Source organism: Culex quinquefasciatus, chromosome 2 (assembly GCF_015732765.1).
Source record: "Culex quinquefasciatus strain JHB chromosome 2, VPISU_Cqui_1.0_pri_paternal, whole genome shotgun sequence".
Classification (NCBI taxonomy): domain Eukaryota; kingdom Metazoa; phylum Arthropoda; class Insecta; order Diptera; family Culicidae; genus Culex; species Culex quinquefasciatus.
This window is the reverse complement of record NC_051862.1, coordinates 5,356,629-5,381,647: the sequence shown is the minus strand read 5'-3', so window position 1 is coordinate 5,381,647 and position 25,019 is coordinate 5,356,629. Positions and strand designations below refer to the sequence as shown.

Genomic DNA, 25,019 nt, shown 5'->3' with positions numbered 1-25,019 from the left:
CTCGAAAAACACGGCAATTTGTGAAAATTGCAGTATTTTCCAAAAAATACTAATGAAAAAGTTGGGAAATATCTATAAGTTTAATAGCGCAAATTTTGGAAATTTGGAAATTTCCAAAAAGTGTCCACGTGGTGTATGGATGGTCCCGTACATATTTATGCTTAAAACCTTACTACTATTTCGAAAAATATATTTTTAAGTGAAATCATTGAAAATTCAAAATGATATGGTTGAACCTTGACAATTCCGTCATGAACATAAATTAATAAATTGTCCAAATACAAATTTGAGCATAAATCATGACTAAACTTAGAGTATTTGATTAAAAAGTATTTCCCACAAGGCACGAACATTTTTAATTTTTTCTGATACCGTAAACCGGGGTGACTTTGATAGGATTTCAATTTGTTTTTAAAATATTTTCCAACAGGTAAGGTTTTTCTCAAGATTATTATTTTTAAAACATGTACTTGGGTAGGCCACACAAAGTCCATGCACTATTTTGGAAAAAAAGTTTTTTCAATAGTGTTTAGAAAAATAGTTACGTTAAAAATTATTGGTTTTAATTCCGGGGTGACTTTGATAGTCATAGTTTTTCTTGTTAAAATCATATTTAAGATGTTCAAACTTTATTTGTACGTTAAATGTACCATCACTAAAGTAGCTGATATAGTTTGTAAGAAAAAAAATCAATGTTTATATTAAGTTAACTAAGTTTATAAGCTTTTTAACAAAATACATATAAATTTTAGGTAAAATTGTTAAAAAGTCGGATTTTTGCCTGAAATTTGTTAAAAATAGTTTTGTTTATAAAATTATCGATTTATATCGCATTTTAAACTGAATTCGAAGCACGAATCACAAGTTTTCACATTTTACATGAAATTTGTTCAACTGAATTTGCCTATAAATTTGGAGATTTTTTTTAATTGTGCTTCAAAAACACATATTATTTATTATTTACAAACTTATTTAACCTTCTCCTAGTGGAAAATTTTCCAAAGAATCCGAAAATGCATTCCGTTTTCCGATTAAAAATCATGTTCATTGAGAAAATCATGACACTTTGAGAAGTTTAAAATAATGACTTTCATCCACTTTTTCTTAACTATAGTTAACTAACTTTATAAACATTCAAAAATTTATGAAAAGTTCTTCATGAGGTACTTTGAACACTTCTCTACCACGGTCAGTATGTTTCTAAACCATTCCTTACGTATTTTAATTGTACTCTTCATTTTGCGAAAAAATCGCAAACCTATCAAAGTCACCCCGGCTATCAAAGTCACCCCGTTTTACGGTATTTTTAAACATTTTTATATCAATCAGATTGTGAAGAATACAAGCAAGCAGATATATGCAAATTTAATTAAATAAAAAGCGAACTTTCGCGAATTTCTGGATTTAGTTCTCTTTTACATTATGAACACCGCCTACTCTGCAATTTGTGATGATGATAACATTTTGTTAAAATATGAAAATTATTCTTTCATTTAGATGATATTAATTAAAATTGTTTTATTAGAATCATGAAAAAAAAAACAGTAGGCCGTGTTCGTCGTTGGAATGGGATTTTAATCCAAAAATGTTGAAGAAGGTCGCTTTTAAAGAGAAAGTGTTCTGAAAACATTTCTTAACAATCTGATTAATTTAAAAATGCTTTAAAATTTCATGGTGTAATATAACAGAGGATTGCAAAAATAGTGTTGGGTGATAAATTGTTATTAAATTAAATAATCTTAGATTATTTTCATGAAAAATTTTACAAGGAAAAGATTTTTATTCGATCGTATTGTGGTTTTCAGCAAGGGGCTTATTTCAACGAAAGCTAGAAATCTGGTAAATTTGGTTCGGAAACTTTTTATTGGAGGTCAAATATGTGATTCAGCCATCAAGTCTACACGTGCTTTACGAATGACCCCCAGTCAATCAATACCACCAACAATCATTTCATTAATAATATGAAAGAGACTTTCAGGTTGAATTTGTACAAAACTCTCGAGGTCAATGAAGACATAATTATTTTAGAATGTTGACTCTGTTTATCAATATCGGGAATTTTCTGGAAATTTATAAAATAAAAGTCACAAAAATAGTGATTTATTATTACCGGGAATAGACATATGGTACTATTTGAAAACATATTCTCAAATTAGATAAACCTGGTGCCAAGAGACACTGTGTATATAAATCACTGTAAACAATCACGATATCAGTCCATTCTATTCGCATGCTTATCAATGTTAAACAAGTCCCGTATATGCCCGTGATAATCTGAGAGCTGCTTGTTCAGAGTATTCATTCCTAAAAAGTTCACCTCTTGTTTAACAACAACAAGCTATTAATCACAATAACAAAAAAAAAAACATTGTATCATGTGGTAACTCTTCGCGAGAAAGTTCTTCTATAAAAAAGCTTCAACATTTAGACTGTGTTCAGTTCGTCTAGAAATCGTCAAGACTAAACATGTTCAAGGTAGTGTTTCTGCTGTTAGGCGTTGGTTGTCTGGCTGCTCTTGGCCAGCATCTCGATAGAAAGGAGTATGTGGTTTTCCATGAAGAGGTCAACTGGATTGGTGCGATTGAGTTCTGCCACCGATTGAGAATGAAACCGGCTGTCATAAACAATCCTGACGAGCAACAACACATCGAAACGGCTATCATGTTAACCCAAAGTCCAACTTGTGACCCTCGGCTCGGCCAGACATCATTTTACTGGATTGGTGGCAGCAAGCTTGCTAACCAACATGAATTCAACTGGGAACCGACTGGACAGCGATTCACCTTCACGAAATGGGACGTAAATCAACCAAATATGGATTTCCACTGTGCTGGTATCAAATACTCTAGCTCTACACAAGAAAGAGGACAATGGTTTACACTTGATTGCAAAGAACGCCTGAAAAGTTTTGTTTGTGAAATGTCGTACGAATAAGGCAACTTATTGGTGAACGTAATAGTGACGACTGGATTTAAACCAGCGATAGCAATAAAATATTAATTTTCTGCGCAAAAACTTCCATAGATTTTTCAACTCTTCAAATACATGAAAAGAAAAAGAACTCCTGAAGTGATTCCCGAAAACTGTTTTTTATGGATATAATATTTCTAGTTAGCATTTTCAATGGATGTGCAATTGAAATAATATAAACAGTCATAAACTACTTTGCTGAAGCTATAAAAGTGAGGCTCCATCAAGCTGCCTGCTTTCATTTCAAAAGACTCGCCAATGACTGCGTATTGCTTTTGATCGAATTCTGCATTGTAAGCTGTCCATTGAAAGTTCTCCAGTGATGGATTCCTGAAATAAGGAAAATTAAATTAGTTTCAAAATTAGGAATTCATTCACTAACCCAAGTTTGACGAAATTGGCCACCACCTCTGACATCCTGTCATGAACCATCCACTCTTTTTGATAATTCTTTTTCCTGTTCAGTGCCTCCCTTAAAATGTACGGATTAAAGATGTACCCAAGATCGTCTCCGTGAACAGCTCCGTAGCGGGTATCGATCAGTTGTGATTTAATGACGTCATTTTTGTACATTCCAAACTTTCCATCAAAGTCAAACCGGTACAGAAAGATGGGAGCCGTGTGTCCCTTTGCCACCAATTGATCAATCGAGTGTTCAAGTGGGAAGTTAAGGTTGAAGTTATTTGAAGCTTTGATGGTGAACTCTCTTTGATTTGCTACCAGCCCTTTTTCTTTGAATTGTTGAACATTTACATCGATATAACTAATAAGCTTCTCCCAAACCTTTTGACTCCACCTGTTTGGAACGTTTATTCTTTGCGTTGGTGTGGAATGGTAAAGCATGGCAGTTTCATACTCAAGCAACGTTTTTCCGACCAGCAGTGGCACATCTAGGGCACGTTTTCGAATGCTCATTTCTTGGGGTGATGCCGTGAAGAACGGGTTGGGATCATCGTCTGCCTCGCTGGTGGGTAGGGTCCACGTGATGAAACGACTGAAATAGTACGATCCTATCCAGTCGTTGAGCATTATCAAATCACTAGCGTTGCGATCGTACAGTTGCTGAAGGGAGGTTATTCCAGTTGCTTTGAAGTACTGCTCGGCAAAGTACTCTGGACGGTACGTGTAAGCCCACGGAGCTAGGAACGATCCGCTGAGAAGGGCGGCTTGTTGAAACAAACCTCGTGAACGATCGGAGTACAGATGATAGCTGACCGCTGCAGCACCGGCACTTTGTCCCATCAGCGTTACTCGGTTGGGATCTCCTCCAAAAAACTTTACGTATTGATTGATCCACTTCAGGGCAGCCTGTTGGTCTTTCAGGCCGTAATTTCCAGTAATATTATACGGTGGATAGTGCAGGAATCCCAGTACGTTAAGACGATAATTCACGCCGATGACGATGGTTTCCTTAAAACAAAATATTGCACAATACTCATAAAATACAAATTTAAGTAAAACATACCTTCTCCACTAGTAGATCCGCTCCACTGAACTCGAAACTAGCTGAACCAAGTTGGAAGCTTCCACCGTGGATAAACACCAGCACTGGAAAGCCACCGAATCCAGCTTTCTTGCTATCATATTGTGGACCATAAATATTCAAAAACAAGCAATCTTCATCACCGTTAATAGCATCCGCGTAGCTGAGCTCGTTCATCTGAGGACAAATGCTTCCTTCGCGATTGTATTGTTCGTGATTTTTCGGTTTGTACAGGACGGGATCCCTGAATCGAGCAGATGTTGCGTACCGAACCCCCAAATATTCACAGTAGTGGACGTTGTTGAACGTGACATTGTAGATGCCAACTCCTTTCTTGTTTTCGGGGAATGTTACGGTACAGTGCGAAGTTGTTGAACCCGCAAGGACTGAAAGCACAAACCAAACAGAGCAAACCAGCCCAAACATCGTTCTGGCCAGCACTGAGAATGAAACTGAGACCGTCGGTCTACGATTGAAAGATGCACGATTACATGGAGTAGACAAAGATTACAATTGGGACAGAGTTGCGAACCGATTGGCGTAACAAAACAAACATTAGAATGTAATATAACGTTATCAAGCATTACGCATCCGTCCAGCATCTGCTCGGATGAGTCACTAGAAGCCGGAGTAACAGGCTGGGGACTATTGTTAAACATCTGTTTCATTTCAATAACTTGATATGTTCAGTGTAATACTAAGAGCCTCCGGTATGCCCAAAGAAGCCATTTTGCATCATTAGTTTGTCCATATGATTTTCTATACAAATTTGGCAGCCGTCCATACAAAAATGATGTATGAAAATTCAGAAATCTGTATCTTTTGAAGAATTTTTTTGATCGATTTGGTGTCTTCGGTAAATTTGTAGGTATGGATAAGGACTACACTGGAAAAAAATGATACACGGTAAAATTTTTTTGGTGATTTCAATTTAACTTTTAGTCACTAAAACCTGATTTGAAAAAAAAAACATTTTTTTATTTTTTGATTTGTTTTAGAGGACATTAACGTCATGATTCGAAATCCGGACACTTAGTAGCATATCATGTTTGTTATAGCTGGCAAAAAATCATGTTATAAGTTGGAAATGTAGAAATATCATAAGGATGTAGTATAAACAGTCAGTTTCAAGAAAATGCATGCAAAATATGTCTTTTCTGATAATTTTTCATCAGAATTTGAATATTAAAACGACTTGTTGAATTTTGTTGATACGACTCTTAGTTACTGAGATATTGCCACGCAAAGGTTTAAAAAACAGGAAAATTGATGTTTTCTAAGTCTCACCCAAACAACCCACCATTTTTCAAATGTCGATATCTCAGCAACTAATGGTCCGATTAAACATTTGTGAAATTTTCCGGTCTTTTCGAAAAAATATTTTCAAAATTTTTATACCAAGACTAACGTTATAAATGGGCGAAATATTGAATGTTTGGCTCTTTTAAAATGTTAGTCTTGATTAAAAAAAAATGATTTTTTTTTGAAAAGTTGGCATTTTGAGTCCTCTGAATCATATTAGAAAATTAATAAAAATTGAAAATATTGTTTTTTTTTTGCAAATCAAGTTTCAGTGACAAAAAATAAACAAATAAAAAATAACCAATCTTTTTTACCGTGTATCATTTTTTTCCAGTGTACTCCACACCTGAGCAGTTCTCTACGGAATCGGTCTTTTTTCTTTAATTTTAATTTTTGTATTTTTTAATCCGGCTGAAACTTTTTTGGTGCCTTCGGTATGCCCAAAGAAGCCATTTTGCATCATTAGTTTGTCCATATAATTTTCCATACAAATTTGGCAGCTGTTCATACAAAAATGATATGTGAAAATTCAAAAATCTGTATCTTTTGAAGGAATTTTTTGATCGAGTTGATGTCTTCGGCAAAACTGTAGGTATGGATATGGACTACACTGAAAAAAATGATACACGGTAAACAAAATTTTGGTGATTTTTCATTTAACTTTTTGTCACTAAAACTTGATTTGCAAAAAAACACTATTTTTATTTTTTTTATTTTTCGATGTGTTTTAGAGGACATAAAATGCCAACTTTTCAGAAATTTCCAGAATTGGCCAAAAATCTTTGACCAAGTTATGATTTTTTGAATCAATACTGATTTTTTCAAAAAATCGAAATATCGGTCGCAAAAATTTTTCAACTTCATTTTTCGATGTAAAATCGAATTTGCAATCTAAAAGTACTTTAGTGAATTTTTGATAAAATGCACCGTTTTCAAGTTATAGCCATTTTTAGGTAACTTTTTTGAAAATTGTCGCAGTTTTTCATTTTTTATAATTAGTGCCCATGTTTGCCCACCTTTGAAAAAAATATTTTTGAAAAGCTGAGAAAATTCTCTATATTTTGATTCCTTGAGCTTTGTTGATGCGACCCATAGTTGCTGAGATATTGCTATGCAAAGGCTAAAAAACAGGAAAATTGATGTTTTCTAAGTCTCACCCAAACAACCCAACATTTTCTAATGTCGATATCTCAGCAACTATAGGTCCGATTTACAATGTTAAAACATGAAACATTCGTGAAATTTTCCGTTCTTTTCGAAAAAAATATTTTCAAAAATTTAAAATTTAGACTTACATTTCAAATGGGCGTAATATTGAATGTTTTGAAAAACTGCGACTATTTTCAAAAAAGTTACCTAAAAATGGCTATAACTTGAAAACGGTGCATTTTATCAAAAAATCACTTCAGTACGTTTTGATTGCAAATTCGATTTTACATCGAAAAATGAAGTTTAAAAATTTTTGCGACCGATATTTCGATTTTTTGAAAAAATCAGTATTGATTCAAAAAATCATAACTTGGTCAAAGATTTTTTGCCCATTCTGGAAATTTCTGAAAAGTTGGCATTTTGTGTCCTCTAAAACATATCAAAAAATTAAAAAAAAAAATAAAAATAGTCTTTTTTTGCAAAATCAAGTTTTTGTGACAAAAAGTTAAATAAAAAATCACCAAAATTTTTTTTACCGTGTATCATTCTTTTTCAGTGTAGTCCATATCCATACCTACAACTTTGTCGAAGACACCAACTCGATCAAAAAAATCCTTCAAAAGATACAGATTTTTGAATTTTCACATATCATGTTTGTATGGACAGCTGCCAAATTTGTATGGAAAATTATATGGACAAACTAATGATGCAAAATGGCTTCTTTGGGCATACCGAAGGCACCAAAAAAGTTTCAGCCGGATTAAAAAATACAAAAAAAAAATCGAATGACCGAAATCTGCTAATATCATACCTTTTTTATGAACAGAGATCGTAGACCATGGTGTTCTTTTTGCTAGACACAATTTTACAAGGTCTTTACAGAACAACAAAAAATCGAAACCATCCTTAAGGTGGAATTGGAGCCCACCAGAAAATGGCCGAAAAAGGCCGCCGTCGTACGGCCTTAATTTTTTTCAATGATTTGTGTTTAACCCTTAGCCGTGATCGCCACAAAATAACGATGACCAGAATCTTTGCTCTAGGATTGCTATTTTATCACCTACCTTTACTAAAATTTAACACTAGGTTTATCTGGTCACTTTTTATCCATTCCAATTTATTTTATTTCATTTTTTCAATTGAAATGTTCAAAAACTCTTCGCAATTTGGAAGCATGCAAAATTTCTTCAGGATTCTTCTTCTTCTCATCTCGTAGGCACTCTTTTTCTGATCTTCTTCTAATATTTGGTCACAGCTTTAGTTTCACTCATATTTTGATGCCTTCTTCACGGATTGGTCTCATTTCACTAAGCACTTTAAAATTTGACGAAAACTTTACGGGAAACTAGTTTTGAATGCCCAAAAATGAGTATTTTTAGCACAATTTGTGCTTTTTTCCGAACCCACGACTTGAAAAATTATTGCTTTTCTTCTTTTTCATACACACAGCCTCAAATAATCATTTCTTGACTCACATTTGAAGCAGGCATATATGTAACCAGGAGTTTGCTTCGATTTTCCTTTGTGTAAGATCGTTTCAAACATTCATTGGCGAGCATCATGAGTGTTGCCAGCAACATATACCAACTTTATAGTTTCTCAAAATTAATTAGTGAAATTTTTCTTTGTTCAAACACCTCAAACCATATTTTGACAAAAATATCGCAAACATAATCAGTTTTAACTATTAAATAAACAATTTAAACCATGTTTTAGTCATATTTTACACCCATTCAAGCATAACATATTTTTGCTACACATTTTTTGCACTTGAATCGGCATCACTGCTACGCCTCGTCTCGCAAAAGCAACGACATTCTCTCCGCTTGCCTCGCAACCAATCAGAGACGAGAATTCATCTGTCAAACGACAAAACAGACAACAACGACAACAAGGAAAATTTTGTTGTGGAAAGTGGTTGTGCTGAGAAAAAGTGAGTTTTTTACTTGAATCCGCGGTTGGCGGAGTTTCTCCGGGTGCTAAGAACTGATTCAAGGTGAGGCAACGAATTCCCGCACGGACCTTCTTAGAGTTACATCAGGGCCAGCATCATCGTCCTCGTCGTTCGGCAAGAATTCGGGAAAAATATCTTTCTCCGCCTTGCAACTTTGGCTTGGTGGCAGAATCCGGAACTGGTGTTGGGCCGCAATGGCTGTTCCTATTTCGGATACAGTTGGCGGTGGAACCAAAATTGAAGTGTTGTGAGAATCGAAAGGTAAATACGGAGAAATAGAAAATACGATATTTATTTAATTTGTGCAATCCTTTTTACAGCTTTCCACAAACGAGATGGTTAGGATTTGCATCGGTTTGCTACAGATAATACCAGCACAAGAACCGGAAGGCATCGAGAAGGAACCCCCGCAGAAAGTGACCATCTTCAGAGATAGTATTGCCTGAATAGAAGAAGCTTGAGAAGGAACTGGCAAAGCTGAAGAACCAATAGCCAAGCCGAGCAGCGCAAGCTTGACGAAGCATTCAGGCAAGTCTCTCTGACCCGTCGCCAAGGTGGTCAAAACGGATAAATAGTCCCGACAGGAAAAGCCCAGGGTCACCTTCCGGATGAAGAATCGTCTCCGATGCTCAAGCTGAAAGCCCGCGTACGCCTCGAGTTAGACTTCACGATGGAACCGCCTGAACAACATAAGATCAAGAGCAACCACGACTCTCTGGAGGAACCGCGACGCCATGAAGGAACTTATCCATCGAGTGACCCTCACGAAGAAGCTCAATAAGAGGCTACCAACGCAAGACGCATCCGGCTGCAACATGTCAAGAATAGTGTGAAGGAGAAGTCGTGTTTACATGGCATGATCTCCATGAAGATTTTTTTAATAAAACCCACAGATATTAAACGATTTTTTTGTCAAAAAACGAAAATACTTAAAGTAGTACTGGAATGAAAAAATGAATAAATGTTATTGTTTTAACGTCGTCGGTTTTAACTTTCTTCCATAGCATACAAAAGCATATAAATATTTCTTAAAGTGAAGAAAAAAAAACATAGAAAACAACACTAAAATGATCTTTTTTGAGGCAACTTTTCGTTTTCTTCTAAGTAATATTTCAAGGATTATTTTGAGAACGGTTTGTATTACAAACGAGCTCCTGATGCTGGCAAATAAGTACTTTACGTTCGATTAGAGATCTTGCATAAATCATATGACCTGGATTATTATTATTTTTAAACTTATAATAAAGTGGAACAACTCACTGTCAGGTGAATTAATCTTAGTTGTAAATATTCTAAATTAAACAAAACAAACAAATTTTTGTTAGATTTACTTTGGTAAACAACAACAGAAGAATCAAGCTGATGATGCTAATGATTTTACTGACTACTAGCAAGAATAATGCATGTAAGAAGAAGCCCAAACCGATGCACTCCGATTTCACCTTAAAGCACCACGTCGGGAAAATTCTCGTATGTTTGGCAGGTTAAGCACTCGCTCCTAATTTCATCCAATTTGCTGATTTTCACTATTTAAACAACTAATTTTACAAAACTTTGAATGAAAAATGCGTGCTCACTTCTCAGCGATTTGCCACTCGTTTTCAGTTGAAAACGCTGTTAATAAGCATCAATTGAATGTCAAAGTTCTGACCTGCCAACATTAGAGGCACGCTGGAATTAGATGCTGTTCCTTACTTGACAATAAAAGTTAGCGTGCAAAATTTTTGTCATGCCCTTCGATGACGGATGGCACCCAAATTTCATGCAAATTAACAGTTACAATTTGTACACGTACGACGGATTGTTTATTTGTTCGGAGACTGCCGGAAGGGCCCACGTGGGTGCTGGTACCGTGCTCGTGAGCGTGAGCAGAGGAACTCGAATCAAGTGCTTCCGTTTTTTTTTCTAGAAGCTTTCAAAGCTCGATTTTTTTTTTTGTGATGCAGTCATGCTTATTTAAGTGCTTGCAAATTCTACACTGCACGTTGATTCGGAAAACAAGCAAAACCCGTACTATTACGAGTCCCAGCTGTATCCCCTGAACCTCCTGACGACGATGGCAAAGTACGTGATCACGAGAATCACACTCCCCCGGAATTTGGATGGAGGCAAAAATGGAAATGTTCCCGTTTTGGCTAGTTGAAACACGTGGAGGAAGAAGAAAAAAACAACGAGGAAGGTAGCAAACAGGAATAAATGAGATCCAAAAAAAAAGAGCTGGAACACGTGAGCGGCAGTCGGAACAAAAATCGAATGAAAAATGTCCAATTTTTTCTGTTCGCGGAACGACATTCAGGGGTGGTCCTCGAAATTGCGAATAAACACATATTTGAGAAGATGAAATGAAAAATTGGACAACCCTAGCTCTGATAGCAGTTTGAAAGCACTCAAATTGTGAGAAGTTTTTTCCAGGCAACACGACGTGTTAGACGAACTTTGGACCTTGTCTTTGCTTGTCAAAGTGTTGAGCTGGACTTAATCGAATAGGGTTGTCCAATATTCTATTTTTATCAAAACAACATTACTTCTTCAAAACAGTAATTTGACGAATTTTCTAAATTAATTCATAGTTGTTTTGTTCAGGACAAAAACAACCCTCTACTAAAGTGCATTGACTTTTTTTTTGCAAACCTACGATTCGAGGTACGGTCATGTTTTCAGATCAGAAAACTGCAGTCAGAAAACCAGTCAATGTGCGAGCAGCAGCCGGCAGAGAACTTCCGCATGATTTGCCGGGCCAACCGAACATTGTTCCAGTTTTGGGACAAATGTGCCGCATGATTTGAATATGTACTGCTGCAAGGCAGTGCGAGCCTTTTTTTTCAACGTGAATTCGAAAGTTTTAACAACTGCGCTGTGATGAGTGTGATTTTAGTTCAATGAGGACTGATTTGATAAAAAAATTGCGGCATCCAATTAGAATTTTAAATTGGAAAAATCAATTTATAATTATCGACTATTTTAAATAGTTAATGCTCAAATTTTAATAATTTCAAGCATTCCTGATCATTCTTACTAAGAACCGTTTTATAAGTTAAATTTTTCAAATGTTTAGCAAATAAAACAAATTGAAAAAAAATAGTTTTTTTTTTCTAAAAATCATATTATTTGCCTCAGCTCGAATCGGCCGTTCGTGGGATTTTCAAAGTTTAAAAACTGGAAAAAAAGCTTGCTATACTAAAATGTTTAAAAATCCTTATTTGTATTTGGGTAATTCTCTACCAACTCACACGAAATCGGGAAAAGTTGCCCCGACCCCTCTTCGATTTGCGTGAAACTTTGTCCTAAGGGGTAACTTTTGGTCCTGATCACGAATCCGGGGTCCGTTTTTTGATATCTCGTGACGGAGGGGCGGTACGACCCCCTCCATTTTTGAACATGTGAAAAAAGAGGTGTTTTTCAACAATTTGCAGCCTGAAACGGTGATGAGATAGAAATTTGGTGTCAAAGGGACTTTTGTGTAAAATTAGACGCCCGATTTGATGGCGTACTCAGAATTCCGAATAAACGTATTTTCATCGAAAAAAACACTAAAAAGTTTTAAAAATTCTCCCATTTTCCGTTACTCGACTGTAAAAATTTTGGAACATGCCATTTTATGGGAAATTTAATGTACTTTTCAAATCTACATTGTCCCAGAAGGGTCATTTTTCATTTAGAACAAAATTTTTCATTTTAAAATTTCGTGTTTTTCTAACTTTGCAGGGTTATTTTTAGAGTGTAACAATGTTCTACAAAGTTGTAGAGCAGACAATTACAAAAATTTTGATATATAGACATAAGGGGTTTGCTTATAAACATCACGAGTTATCGCGATTTTACGAAAAAAAGTTTTGAAAAAGTTGGTCGTCATCGATCATGGCCATTCATGGTCACCCGCGACAGACACGGACGACGAAACAAAGAGAAACGCAAAAAGTAACTTTTTCAAAAAAAATTTCGTAAAATCGCGATAACCCGTGATGTTTATAAGCAAACCCCTTATGTCTATATATCAAATTTTTTGTAATTGTCTGCTCTACAACTTTGTAGAACATTGTTACACTCTAAAAAATAACCCTGCAAAGTTAGAAAAAACACGAAATTTTAAAATGAAAAATTTTGTTCTAAATGAAAAAATGACCCTTCTGGGACAATGTAGATTTTAAAAGTACATTAAATTTCCCATAAAATGGCATGTTCCAAAAATTTTTACAGTCGAGTAACGGAAAATGGGAGAATTTTTAAAACTTTTTTAGTGTTTTTTTCGATGAAAAATACGTTTATTCGGAATTCTGAGTACGCCATCAAATCGGGCGTCTAATTTTACACAAAAGTCCCTTTGACAACAAATTTCTATTTCATCACCGTTTCAGGCTGCAAATTATTGAAAAACACCTCTTTTTCACATGTTCAAAAATAGAAGGGGTCGAACCGCCCCTCCGTCACAAGATATCAAAAAACGGACATCGGATTCGTGATCAGGGACAAAAGTTACCCCTTAGGACAAAGTTTCACGCAAATCGAAGAGGGGTCGGGGCAACTGCTGTGTGAGTTGGCGGAGAATTACCCATTTAAAAGACAAAAAAAATGCCACCATGAGGTTTCAAGAAAATATAAAAAATTAATTTCATTAAATTGACTTAATTCTAAAACAATTACTCAAATGCTTTCGTTTTTTGGAAATCAATTTTTAATTATCGTTTTAATTACCATTTCAAATAATTTTTAATCATCATTTTTCCGATTTTTTGATAAAATTTCCTTGGAAATATACAAATTGTCAAATTGACAAAATTGACAAAATTGACCAAATTGTCAAAATTGTCAAAATTGACAAAATTGACAAAATTGTCAAAATTGTCAAAATTGTCAAAATTGTCAAAATTGTCAAAATTGTCAAAATTGTCACAATTGTCACAATTGTCAAAATTGTCAAAATTGTCAAAATTGTCAAAATTGTCAAAATTGTCAAAATTGTCAAAATTGTCAAAATTGTCAAAATTGTCAAAATTGTCAAAATTGTCAAAATTGTCAAAATTGTCAAAATTGTCAAAATTGTCAAAATTGTCAAAATTGTCAAAATTGTCAAAATTGTCAAAATTGTCAAAATTGTCAAAATTGTCAAAATTGTCAAAATTGTCAAAATTGTCAAAATTGTCAAAATTGTCAAAATTGTCAAAATTGTCAAAATTGTCAAAATTGTCAAAATTGTCAAAATTGTCAAAATTGTCAAAATTGTCAAAATTGTCAAAATTGGCAAAATTGTCAAAATTGTCAAAATTGTCAAAATTGTCAAAATTGTCAAAATTGTCAAAATTGTCAAAATTGTCAAAATTGTCAAAATTGTCAAAATTGTCAAAATTGTCAAAATTGTCAAAATTGTCAAAATTGTCAAAATTGTCAAAATTGTCAAAATTGTCAAAATTGTCAAAATTGTCAAAATTGTCAAAATTGTCAAAATTGTCAAAATTGTCAAAATTGTCAAAATTGTCAAAATTGTCAAAATTGTCAAAATTGTAAAATTGTCAAAATTGTCAAAATTGTCAAAATTGTCAAAATTGTCAAAATTGTCAAAATTGTCAAAATTGTCAAAATTGTCAAAATTGTCAAAATTGTCAAAATTGTCAAAATTGTCAAAATTGTCAAAATTGTCAAAATTGTCAAAATTGTCAAAATTGTCAAAATTGTCAAAATTGTCAAAATTGTCAAAATTGTCAAAATTGTCAAAATTGTCAAAATTGTCAAAATTGTCAAAATTGTCAAAATTGTCAAAATTGTCAAAATTGTCAAAATTGTCAAAATTGTCAAAATTGTCAAAATTGTCAAAATTGTCAAAATTGTCAAAATTGTCAAAATTGTCAAAATTGTCAAAATTGTCAAAATTGTCAAAATTGTCAAAATTGTCAAAATTGTCAAAATTGTCAAAATTGTCAAAATTGTCAAAATTGTCAAAATTGTCAAAATTGTCAAAATTGTCAAAATTGTCAAAATTGTCAAAATTGTCAAAATTGTCAAAATTGTCAAAATTGTCAAAATTGTCAAAATTGTCAAAATTGACAAAACTGTCAAAATTGACAAAACTGTCAAAATTGTCAAAATTGTCAAAATTGTCCTTATTGTCAAAATTGTCAAAATTGACAATTTTGACAATTTTGACAATTTTGACAATTTTGACAATTTTGACAATTTTGACAATTTTGACAAAATTGACAAAATTGACAAAATTGACAAAATTGACAAAATTGACAAAATTGACAAAATTGACAAAATTGACTCAATTGACAATATTGACTCAATTGACAAAATTGACAAAATTGACAAAATTGACAAAATTGACAAAATTGACAAAATTGACAAAATTGACAAAATTGACAAAATTGACAAAATTGACAAAATTGACAAAATTGACAAAATTGACAAAATTGACAAAATTGACAAAATTGACAAAATTGACAAAATTGACAAAATTGACAAAATTGACAAAATTGACAAAATTGACAAAATTGACAAAATTGACAAAATTGACAAAATTGACAAAATTGACAAAATTGACAAAATTGACAAAATTGACAAAATTGACAAAATTGACAAAATTGACAAAATTGACAAAATTGACAAAATTGACAAAATTGACAAAATTGACAAAATTGACAAAATTGACAAAGTTGACAAAATTGACAAAATTGACAAAATTGTCAAAATTGTCAAAATTGTCAAATTTGTCAAAATTGACAAAATTGTTAAAATTGTCAAAATTGTTAAAATATTATTCTGCCTTGTCTCAGAAGCTTAGTAAATAAGTAAAGTAATGTTAATAATCTCTCACTCAACGACGAAATAAGTTCATCGTTGCAAAATTCTGCGCTCTTCACCTGTCCCGGCCAATCTGTTTGATGATAAAAATTCAATCTTGCAGAAAATAGAAAGAGTGCAGAAAAAGCTTTTTAATTTTCTTAATTTCAAACAATTTTTTCCTCACTTTTCTCCGACTTTCTTGACAAGACGAATGGCTGCGCTTGCAGCAGCCTGCAGGCTTTTCCCCGTGTGCAACCGATCAAACAATAGATTTTCCTCGCTCGCTCGTGTCGAATTTTCTTTGGCAGTTTTTTCCAATCTCTCAATTTCTGAAAAGAAAAAAAACCATTCACGAACATGTGCTTCCAGTTCATAAAGCACGAGAGATTTTTGCAGTCGAACTTTTTTTCCAGTGGGTGAGTTTTTTTTGTTGACTTTAGCGCAAAATGAAGGATTTTTCATTTTTCCCCCGGGAAGACACGTGAACTTTTGCATTTGAGTGCCCACCTGCGCGCAAAAGTTATTTTTAGTTGAACGATTTTTTAATCGCCCATTTTAATCGAGTTAATCTGTCGCGATAATCACGCGTGGGCGTGAAGCTTTCATCCGAGCCATCAAATCAAACGGCTGTAAATTAATTATTTTTGTGCTGTTCTAATTGGCCACATTTTACGATCAGTTGGGTTTAAACGCTCTCGGCGTGGGGTTACGCGGTAAGGTGTGATTACCTTAATCACGTGTGGGTTCAGGGTTGCCAGAATCATTTTTTAAAATTATTTTGAATTTGTTTTATTAGTTTATTTAGTTTTGTGATTAAGTTTATCTTAGACAGCTATCAAAACATCAATTTTTAATCCCCTCATTAATTTGGCAACACTGAAGTTGTTCTGTCCCCAGCTTGGAGTTCAAAGCTCATTCTGATCATAAAATGCGGGTCATATAATTAAACCAAAGAGCGGTAATGAAAATGCATCACCAGCATAGTTCATCACACCCCACTCTCCCCGCCCTCCAAATATCCCCTATACATTTGCATCCCGATCCGGTTGTAATTATGCTTTATTTTCCGCCAGATAAAATCGGCTGCAATTTGCATGTATACGTCGATTTTTCCTCGGCAAACTTTTGAACGGCCAGCTGGTTCCAATCACAAATGTTCCGGCGCACCCCACGTGGTCCCCTTCGTTCACCCAGCACTGCCACCACCCACTAATTTGGCGATTTCCTGATCAAATCTGGGTCACAATGCTGGTCCAGGATATGATGTGCTGCTGGATTGCGGTTTGGTCGTTTGGTCGAGGCCTTGTGAATATTTACTGAGCTGATTTTTGCGGTCCAATCTGGTGACCTGACCGACCGGGTGTGTGTGTGTGTGTGTGTGTGTCCTCTAGTCCAGCCTCTCTGGGGAAGTTGTCATTAAATTTTTAACTATGCATATTTCAGTGGCCACAATTAAACGGATGGCTGGTTCGGCGTATTGTTTGGTGCAATGTACAGCAAGGATAAATGAACTGTGATTTTTGATTTCACGAAAGGGGAATTTATTGGTGGTGACTTTTTGGGCGTCCTCATTGGGAGGAGGTTGGCGATTTCCGATAGGATGCAATTTAGGTAATTGTTCGGAATAGGATTTGTGTTTAGAGCGTGTATTTTTGTAATTAAAATAATTAATTCTTTTGCCATTTTTAAGCAATTTGTAGAATTCATACAATTTTAATCATAAAAATGCACTCTTTCTTGAATAAGATCCAAATTTTATCATCATTTGTTTGGAATAATCTTTTTAAATACATTTAGTGGAATAATGGATCGACACATTTCAATTGAATGTATGGGCAAACAGATATAAGCTTAAATACATTGCACAATTGTCAAATTTAAAAGCTGTCTAAAGAAAACTTATGGGAGATTGGACGAACTTTCCGTTAAAAATATTTACGAGACTGAAAAATCAAGTCTGTCATATAGAAATTGCCAAAAACCACCAAAAAACCTATTTTTTCATCATTTTTATTTTTAAAACCGCTGTATCTTCAGAAGGATTGGACTTTGGAAAATGGTCAATATGCAGACTTCTAGGTAAAATTGTCTGGGGAATCGATTCCCACTACAGGTTATTAAAAATGTTGACGTTTGGACCACTTTTCAAAGAAACAGTTTTAGTAAATGATTTTTGTATTTTTTTAGGAGAGACATACCATCCTGCATTTTTCGTCAGTCTTTTGGTAACATCTTAGGCTATTTCCCAAAAATTTTGAACGAAAAAAATCGTGACAACTCCTTAAAATTTATTTTTAAACTAAAACATTTAAGAATCCCCTAGAAGTGTCGTGTATTTTTGTTTCAGTGTATTTTTTTTCAAAAAGCTCGTCCGATTTCCTTCAAGTTTGTCCTTGACTTCTTTTTGATACAAAGCATCATCTTCGAGATACCAAATTTTTCTAATTACAAAATAAAACAAAAATAAATGAGTTATATCCTTCTCAAATGTAATTTTCGAGTACAATTCTGGAGTTTTTTTTTTGAAAAGGTCCTATAAACCAAATTTTCATTTTTTGCTTTTTTTGGTGTTTTTAGAACCACCTTGAGTCAGGGGTATTCAAAAACACCCAAAAAGCAAAACAATGAAAATTTGGTTTATAGGACCTTTTAAAAAAAACTCCAGAATTGGCTCCATGTACAAAAAATGGCTTTTATAGTCTTAGGATAACATGTCCACAAAGTTTCATTGAAATCGGAGAAGATCGGGTACGAAAGTACCAGAAAAATTATCGATTTGAGCTGGAATTGCTCTATTATCAATCGTTAACATCGTTATTTAAATACATCAAATATAACAACTATTTTGAAAAGAATAAACTATCAAATTGTAGGTCGCATGAAGATTGCTAATACGGTTTTCATAAAAATTAGTGGATTTCAGCAATGAACAAAACCATGAAAGTAACGTTTTAATGACTTTATTTTGAATGAAGATTTCAATACGTGTTGATGGATCCTTTACATTCCCAAAATATGTTTAAATCAAAAGAAATGAATGGAATTTTTTTGAGGATACAACAATTCATTCCTTAATATTTAATATGTTTAAGTCTTCATATCATCAGATCTTCCATACTTCGAATTCCTAATCACCCTGAATTCTTGATTAACAGAATTCAATATCAGGCAATTAATTGACAAAATTGACAAAATTGACAAAATTGACAAAATTGACAAAATTGACAAAATTGACAAAATTGACAAAATTGACAAAATTGACAAAATTGACAAAATTGACAAAATTGACAAAATTGACAAAATTGACAAAATTGACAAAATTGACAAAATTGACAATATTGACAATATTGACAAAATTGACAAAATTGACAAAATTGACAAAATTGACAAAATTGACAAAATTGACAAAATTGACATAATTGACATAATTGACAAAATTGACAAAATTGACAAAATTGACAAAATTGACAAAATTGACAAAATTGACAAAATTGACAAAATTGACAAAATTGACAAAATTGACAAAATTGACAAAATTGACATAATTGACAAAATTGACAAAATTGACAAAATTGACAAAATTGACAAAATTGACAAAATTGACAAAATTGACAATATTGAAAAAATTTGCAAAGTAGATTTTACTTTGCAAATTTTGTGGATAAACATTACAATTATTTTCCAATTTCAAATCATTTTGTCAACATCCAACTTCCAACCCACCTCGTGTAAATCATTCCCGCAGCCCGAGAAAGCAGCAAAACAAAATTACTCCCCCCGCAAAATGATTCATATCGACGAACAAAACAGCTTACTTATATTTATACGCACCTCGAAATTGAAATATCGCCACCGTGCGGTGCGCGGTGAATGAATTTATTCGTTTTCCGCGCACGTGAACCGTTCGGATTGGAGAAATAATTTGCATTTTTAATTAACCTACATTCGAAAGTTATTGAAATTAATTGGCACACCGGCAACGCATGCTGTGCAGAATGAAATGAAATTTTTTTTAAAAACATATTTTCATTTATTTTTTTGAAAACAATCCGGACAGGGCTAATGAAAAGATTCGACCTTGATTATTTAATCAAAAGTTATACACCTGTCGCATTTTGCATTGACGTAAACAGCTTGGCACGGGTCATAAAAGTGTGGCTCGAGTAAGCTACCAGTTTTCATTTTTGGGACATCGTCGATGAAAGAGTACTGGGGTCGATCAGATTGCGCCCCGTTGAAAGCGCTCGAGGAGAATTTCTCCACCGACGGATTTCCACAAAGTTTGAGTTGCATAGTTCATGTCGTTCAACTGAGGACAACTCCCATACTCTTTTCGGGAAATGTAACGACGCAATCGCCACTTGCTCGCGCCGGAGCTGTTGCACAAATACAGCTTCAAACCAACAGCATCAGCATCTTGAAGCGCACTGACTGCGGTAGACAGAGCGGCTGCGCTTTGAGCTTGGTTGACTGGTGTGATCCAGACACATTCTTGAACTTGATTGTTTTGTAAACCAGGGTAATTTGTGTTATCAGTGTGCATTGAAATGTGGTGAATTAATCTAAACGCGTAGATCAACGTAATGTGGGAAGAATTGGATCTTTGTTTGAGTGGAGAAAGATTACATCAGGGTTCATGAGATTTGAACTTAATTTTTTTTTCTAAATTTGTTAGCTTAATTTTGAGTCTGAATTGCAGAGCAATTAAAATAGTACAAACAATCGTAAGCGGCTCTACAAAAGCTGTACAAATGGTGTTCCAATAAACTTCCAGATTTCATTTCCATAATCTCGTCAATAACTGCGTACTGCTTCTGATTAGGTTCAGCGTTGTAAGGTTTCCATTCAAATTCTTGTAGAGATGGATTTCTGAAAGAAGGCAGCTTGAAATAAGGAACAAGTAATTTTCAAACCACAACTTACCCATGTTTGACAAAGTTTGCCACCATCTCAGTCATCCTGTCATGAACAGCCCACTCTTTCTGAAAATCAGCCCTGCTCGCCAATGCCTCTTCCACGCAGTACGGAGTGAAAATGTAGCCCAAATCATCGCCATGAATTGCTCCATAATGTTGGCTTCTCAGTCGTCGCCCCAAGCGATCGTTCTTGTACCGTCCAAATTTGCCATCAAAGTCAAACCGAAATGCAAATATCGGAGCAGAGTGGCCCCTCGCGATCATTTGGTCCCAGGTGTGTTCCACTGGGAAGATTGCGTTCATGCTATTTGAAAGTTTCAGGATAAAGTCAGTTCGGTTTGAAACCCAACCTTTCTCTACGAATTGTTCCACGTTAACTTCTGTGAACTTTCTCAGCTGACTCCAAACGTTATTGTTCCATCTGTTGGGTATGTTTAAACGGTCATGGTCTGTGTGAAGTGGAAACCGAACAAGTTCAAATTCGTGGATCGTTATACCGACTAGCAGAGGAACGTCTAAAGCTCGCTTCCGGATTATCAATTCCTGGGGTGATGCCGTAAGAAATGGATTTGGATCGTCGTCTGCCTCCGCGGTTGGAAGGGGCCAAGTGTTGTAACGATTGAAAAAATAAGCACCCTGCCAATAATTCAGCTCAATGAAATCACTTGCGTTGCGATCGAGGAGCTGCTGCCTAGAATTGAATCCAAAGTGTTTAAAGTACTCCTCGGCAAAGTGCTCTGGGCGGTACGTGTAGGCCCAATCAGCTAGAAACGACCCACTGAGAAGGGCAGCTTGTTGAAATAATCCTCGTGAACGATCGGAATACAGATGATAGCTGACCGATGCAGCACCGGCACTTTGACCCATAAGTGTTATTTTGTTGGGGTCACCGCCAAAGAACTTGATATATCGGTTGATCCATTTCAGGGCAGCTTGCTGATCTTTCAATCCGTAATTTCCCGTAATATTAAACAGTGGATAGTGCAGAAATCCCAGAACGTCAAGTCGGTAGTTGATGCTTATTACGATTATTTGCTGAAAATACATTATTTCAGAATTTGAAACAATAATGTTCGCACCAATACCAACTTTCTCGAGAAGCAGATCCGCTCTATCGAATTCAAAACTAGCTGATCCAATCTGGAAACTTCCACCGTGAATGAACACCAGCACTGGAAAACCACCAAAACCAGCCTTCTTGCGATCATACTGTGGGACAAAAACGTTCATAAACAGACAATCTTCATCTCCCGAAGTCGTTTGCTGGTGGTAAAACTCGTTCATCTGTGGACAACTACTGCCTTCCCGTTTGTACTGTGCTTGACCGTTCGGATTGTGCAGGACAGGGTCCTCAAATCGGGCAGCTGTCGCGTACCGAACTCCGCGATATTCACAGTATCGGACATTGTTAAAGGTGGTGATCTGGACGCCAATGCCGGAACTTCTTTCCGAGAATGTTACAACGCAGCGGGAATCCACCGAAACTGCTAGGATTAGAAGCGAGCTGCCAACCAGCATGAACATCATTCTAGAGAGTACTGAATGAGTTGTAGCAAAGTTGATCCTTCGAATCGATCGAATACTTATCACTTCATTGTGCAGTAGAACAATCATGCGAACTGTCAGAATTGATTGATGCATCAGAGCGTTGAAAGATAACGTTATCAGGTTGATTTAAACAAGATTGTGTTACGTTTTTAATGATTTTTCTTTCAGCAATTGACGGTGCACACCAATTTCAGCATTTTGCATACAAAAAAATGTTACAGGCATTTTTGTTTAATTTCTGGGAATTATCACAATATTTTTTTTATTCTTCCATCAACACAGATGGCAGAAGTAATCTTGCAATGTTCTTAAAACGTAAACGAAACTCAAATCATCGCCATGAGCGGCTCTGTACCGTCGGATCTCTATTCCTGGCTTGAAGCGGTCGTTCTAATAGAGCAATTCTCTACGGAATCGGTATTTTTTCTTGAATTTTAATTTTTGTATTTTTTTAATCCGGCTGAAATTTTTTTGGTGCCTTCGGTATGCCCAAAGAAGCAATTTTTCTTACAAATTTGGCAGCTGTCCATACAATAACGATGCATGAAAAATCGTAAAAATCAGTATCTTTTGAAGGAATTTTTTGATCGATTTGGTGTCTTCGGCAAAGTCGTAGATATGGATATGGACTACACGGGAAAAAAATGATACACGGTAAATTTTTTTGGTGATTTTTCATTTAACTTTTTGTCACTAAAACTTTGCAAAAAAATACTTTTTTTTACAAATGTTTTAGAGTACATCAAATGCCAACTTTTCAGCAATTTCCAGGTTGTGCAAAAAATCTTTGACCGAGTTATAAATTTTTTAATCAATACTGATTTTCTCAAAAAGTCGAAATGTTGGTCGCAAATATTTTTCAACTTTATTTTTCGATGTAAAATCAAAATTTCTGTCAAAAAATACTTCAATAAAATTTTGATAAAGAGCACCGATTTCAATTAAAATCCATTTTTAGGTGACTTTTTTTGAAAATAGTCGCAGTTTTTCATTTTTTTAAATTAGTGCACATGCTTGCCCACTTTCAAATTTTTTTTTTTTGAAAAGCTGAGAAAATTCTCTATATTTTGCTTATTCGGACATTGTTGATACGCCCTTAGTTGCTGAGATATTGCCATGCAAAGGTTTAAAAACAGGAAAATTGATGTTTTCTGAGTCTCATCAAAACAACCCACCATTTTCTAATGTCTTATAGGCCGTAATTTCCGCTGATGTTGAGTTTTGGGTAGCGCAGGAATCCCAGCACGTCAAGGCGGTAGTCCATGGTTACAATATTCATGGGCATAATATTCAATGTTTGGCCCTTTTAAAATGTTAGTCTTGATTTAATTTTTTTCAAAATATTTTTTTTTTTTTTTTGTTTGCCCACTATTGAAAAAAATATTTTTGAAAAGCTGAGAAAATTCTCTATATTTTGCTTCTTCGGACTTTGTTGATACGACCCTTAGTTGCTGAGATATTGCCATGCAAAGGTTAAAAAACATGAAAATTGATGTTTTCTAAGTCTCACCCAAACAACCCACTATTTTCTAATGTCGATATCTCAGCAACTATAGGTCCGATTCACAATGTTAATATATGAAACATTTGTGAAATTTTCCGATCTTTTCGAAAAAAATACTTTCAAAAATTCAAAATCAAGACTAACATTTCAAACAGGCCAAACATTCAATATTACGCCCATTTGAAATGTTAGACTTGATTTAAAATTTTTGAAAGTATTTTTTTCGAAAAGATCGGAAAATTTCACGAATGTTTCATGTATTAACATTGAAAATTGAACCATTAGTTGCTGAGATATCGTCATTAGAAAATCGTGGGCTGTTTGGGTGAGACTTAGAAAACTTCAATTTTCGTGTTTCTTTTTCTTTTAGCCGCTGTATCTTAACAACCAGAGGTCCAATCTTCGATGTCTCTTAGACAATTTTATAGCAAATTTTCTGAACTTTTCAAAAAAAATATTTTTAGAAATGGTCACTCATGGTCACTATTTTTAAAAATCGAAAAACTGCAAATATTTCACTGAAATCAAACTTTCGGTGGCTATATCTTGAAAACGGGGCCCTTTATCAAAAAATCTGTAAAGTAATTTTCGATTGCAAATTCAATTTTGCATAAAAAAATTAGGTCAAAAAAATTTTATGTATGAAATTTCGATTTTTTCCAAAAATCACCAGTTTTTCAAAAAATCATAACTCGGCGGCAAATTTTTTGACCATATTTCTCTATAGCTCAAAAGTTGCGGATTTTTGTTCCCTAAAACATATCAAAAAATCTCGAAAATCAAAAAATACGTATTTTGGGAATTTCAGTTTTTGTGAAAAAAAGTTAATAAAAAAATCGGGAAATTTTTTTTTTTCGTGTACCTATTTTTTTCTAAATAGTCCTTAACAATACCTACAACTTTGCCGAAGACACCAAATTGATCAAAAAATTCCTTCAAAAGTTACAGATTTTCGAATATTTACGTACCATTTTTGTATGAACAGCTGCCAAATTTGTATGGAAATTTATATGGACAAACTAATGATGCAAAATGGCTTCTTTGGTCATAGGGAAGGCCCCCACAAAGTTTGAGCCAAATCAAAAAATACAAAAATAAAAATGGTCGAAATCGGCCGGTTTTGTAGAGAATTGCTCAGTAGGTAACGTTGTTGAAGGTTGAGCTTTGGATGCCAACTCCAGAAATATTTTTAGGAAATTTGACGTCACAAAGTGCCGAAACTGAGGAAATTGTAGTGCCAATTAAAAATAAGCAAACATCTTGGCACGATCTGATCTCAAAAATTCTTTGATTCAAATTGCTTCAATGTATGTTTAAATGTAGTGATTGCACTATCAGTAAAGAAAACAATAAAGGTGATTCTTGTGAAACATCCGGTTTCTACGTAACAAATTAGACAAATTCCATGAACTGTTA

The 25,019-nt window shown here is 34.5% G+C and overlaps 2 protein-coding genes across 2 annotated transcripts; both read right to left on the bottom strand.

Annotated features, from left to right (window-relative positions):
- Window positions 1-3,029: 3,029 nt before the first annotated feature.
- LOC6051683 (para-nitrobenzyl esterase) lies at window positions 3,030-7,775 on the bottom strand. Its single transcript, XM_038258011.1, has 4 exons — window positions 7,716-7,775; window positions 4,436-4,919; window positions 3,353-4,380; window positions 3,030-3,300 (listed from the first exon to the last, which is right to left on the bottom strand). Exons 2-4 carry the CDS (start codon window positions 4,877-4,879, stop codon window positions 3,108-3,110), a joined length of 1,665 nt encoding a protein of 554 aa, XP_038113939.1. The 5' UTR covers window positions 4,880-4,919; window positions 7,716-7,775; the 3' UTR covers window positions 3,030-3,107.
- Window positions 7,776-21,068: 13,293 nt separating this feature from the next.
- Window positions 21,069-22,078, bottom strand: LOC6050171 (bile salt-activated lipase). Its single transcript, XM_038256247.1, has 3 exons — window positions 21,641-22,078; window positions 21,331-21,586; window positions 21,069-21,242 (listed from the first exon to the last, which is right to left on the bottom strand). The coding sequence occupies exons 1-3, from the start codon at window positions 22,076-22,078 to the stop codon at window positions 21,199-21,201; spliced, it is 738 nt and encodes a 245-aa protein (XP_038112175.1). The 3' UTR covers window positions 21,069-21,198.
- Window positions 22,079-25,019: the final 2,941 nt, after the last annotated feature.

What these genes read in the sequence shown, in the direction of transcription:
- LOC6051683 (XM_038258011.1), bottom strand. Translation starts at nt 4,879, where the DNA reads ATGTTTGGGCTGGTTTGCTCTGTTTGGTTTGTGCTTTCAGTCCTTGCG. An exon ending in CGGATCTACTAGTGGAGAAG is followed by an intron (nt 4,381 to 4,435) that starts GTATGTTTTACT and finishes TTTTGTTTTAAG; the next exon opens with GAAACCATCGTCATCGGCGT. An exon ending in GCCAATTTCGTCAAACTTGG is followed by an intron (nt 3,301 to 3,352) that starts GTTAGTGAATGA and finishes TCCTTATTTCAG; the next exon opens with GAATCCATCACTGGAGAACT.
- LOC6050171 (XM_038256247.1), bottom strand. Translation starts at nt 22,078, where the DNA reads ATGATGTTCATGCTGGTTGGCAGCTCGCTTCTAATCCTAGCAGTTTCG. An exon ending in CGGATCTGCTTCTCGAGAAA is followed by an intron (nt 21,587 to 21,640) that starts GTTGGTATTGGT and finishes ATGTATTTTCAG; the next exon opens with CAAATAATCGTAATAAGCAT. An exon ending in TCAACAAGCTGCCCTTCTCA is followed by an intron (nt 21,243 to 21,330) that starts GTGGGTCGTTTC and finishes ATTCAATTCTAG; the next exon opens with GCAGCAGCTCCTCGATCGCA.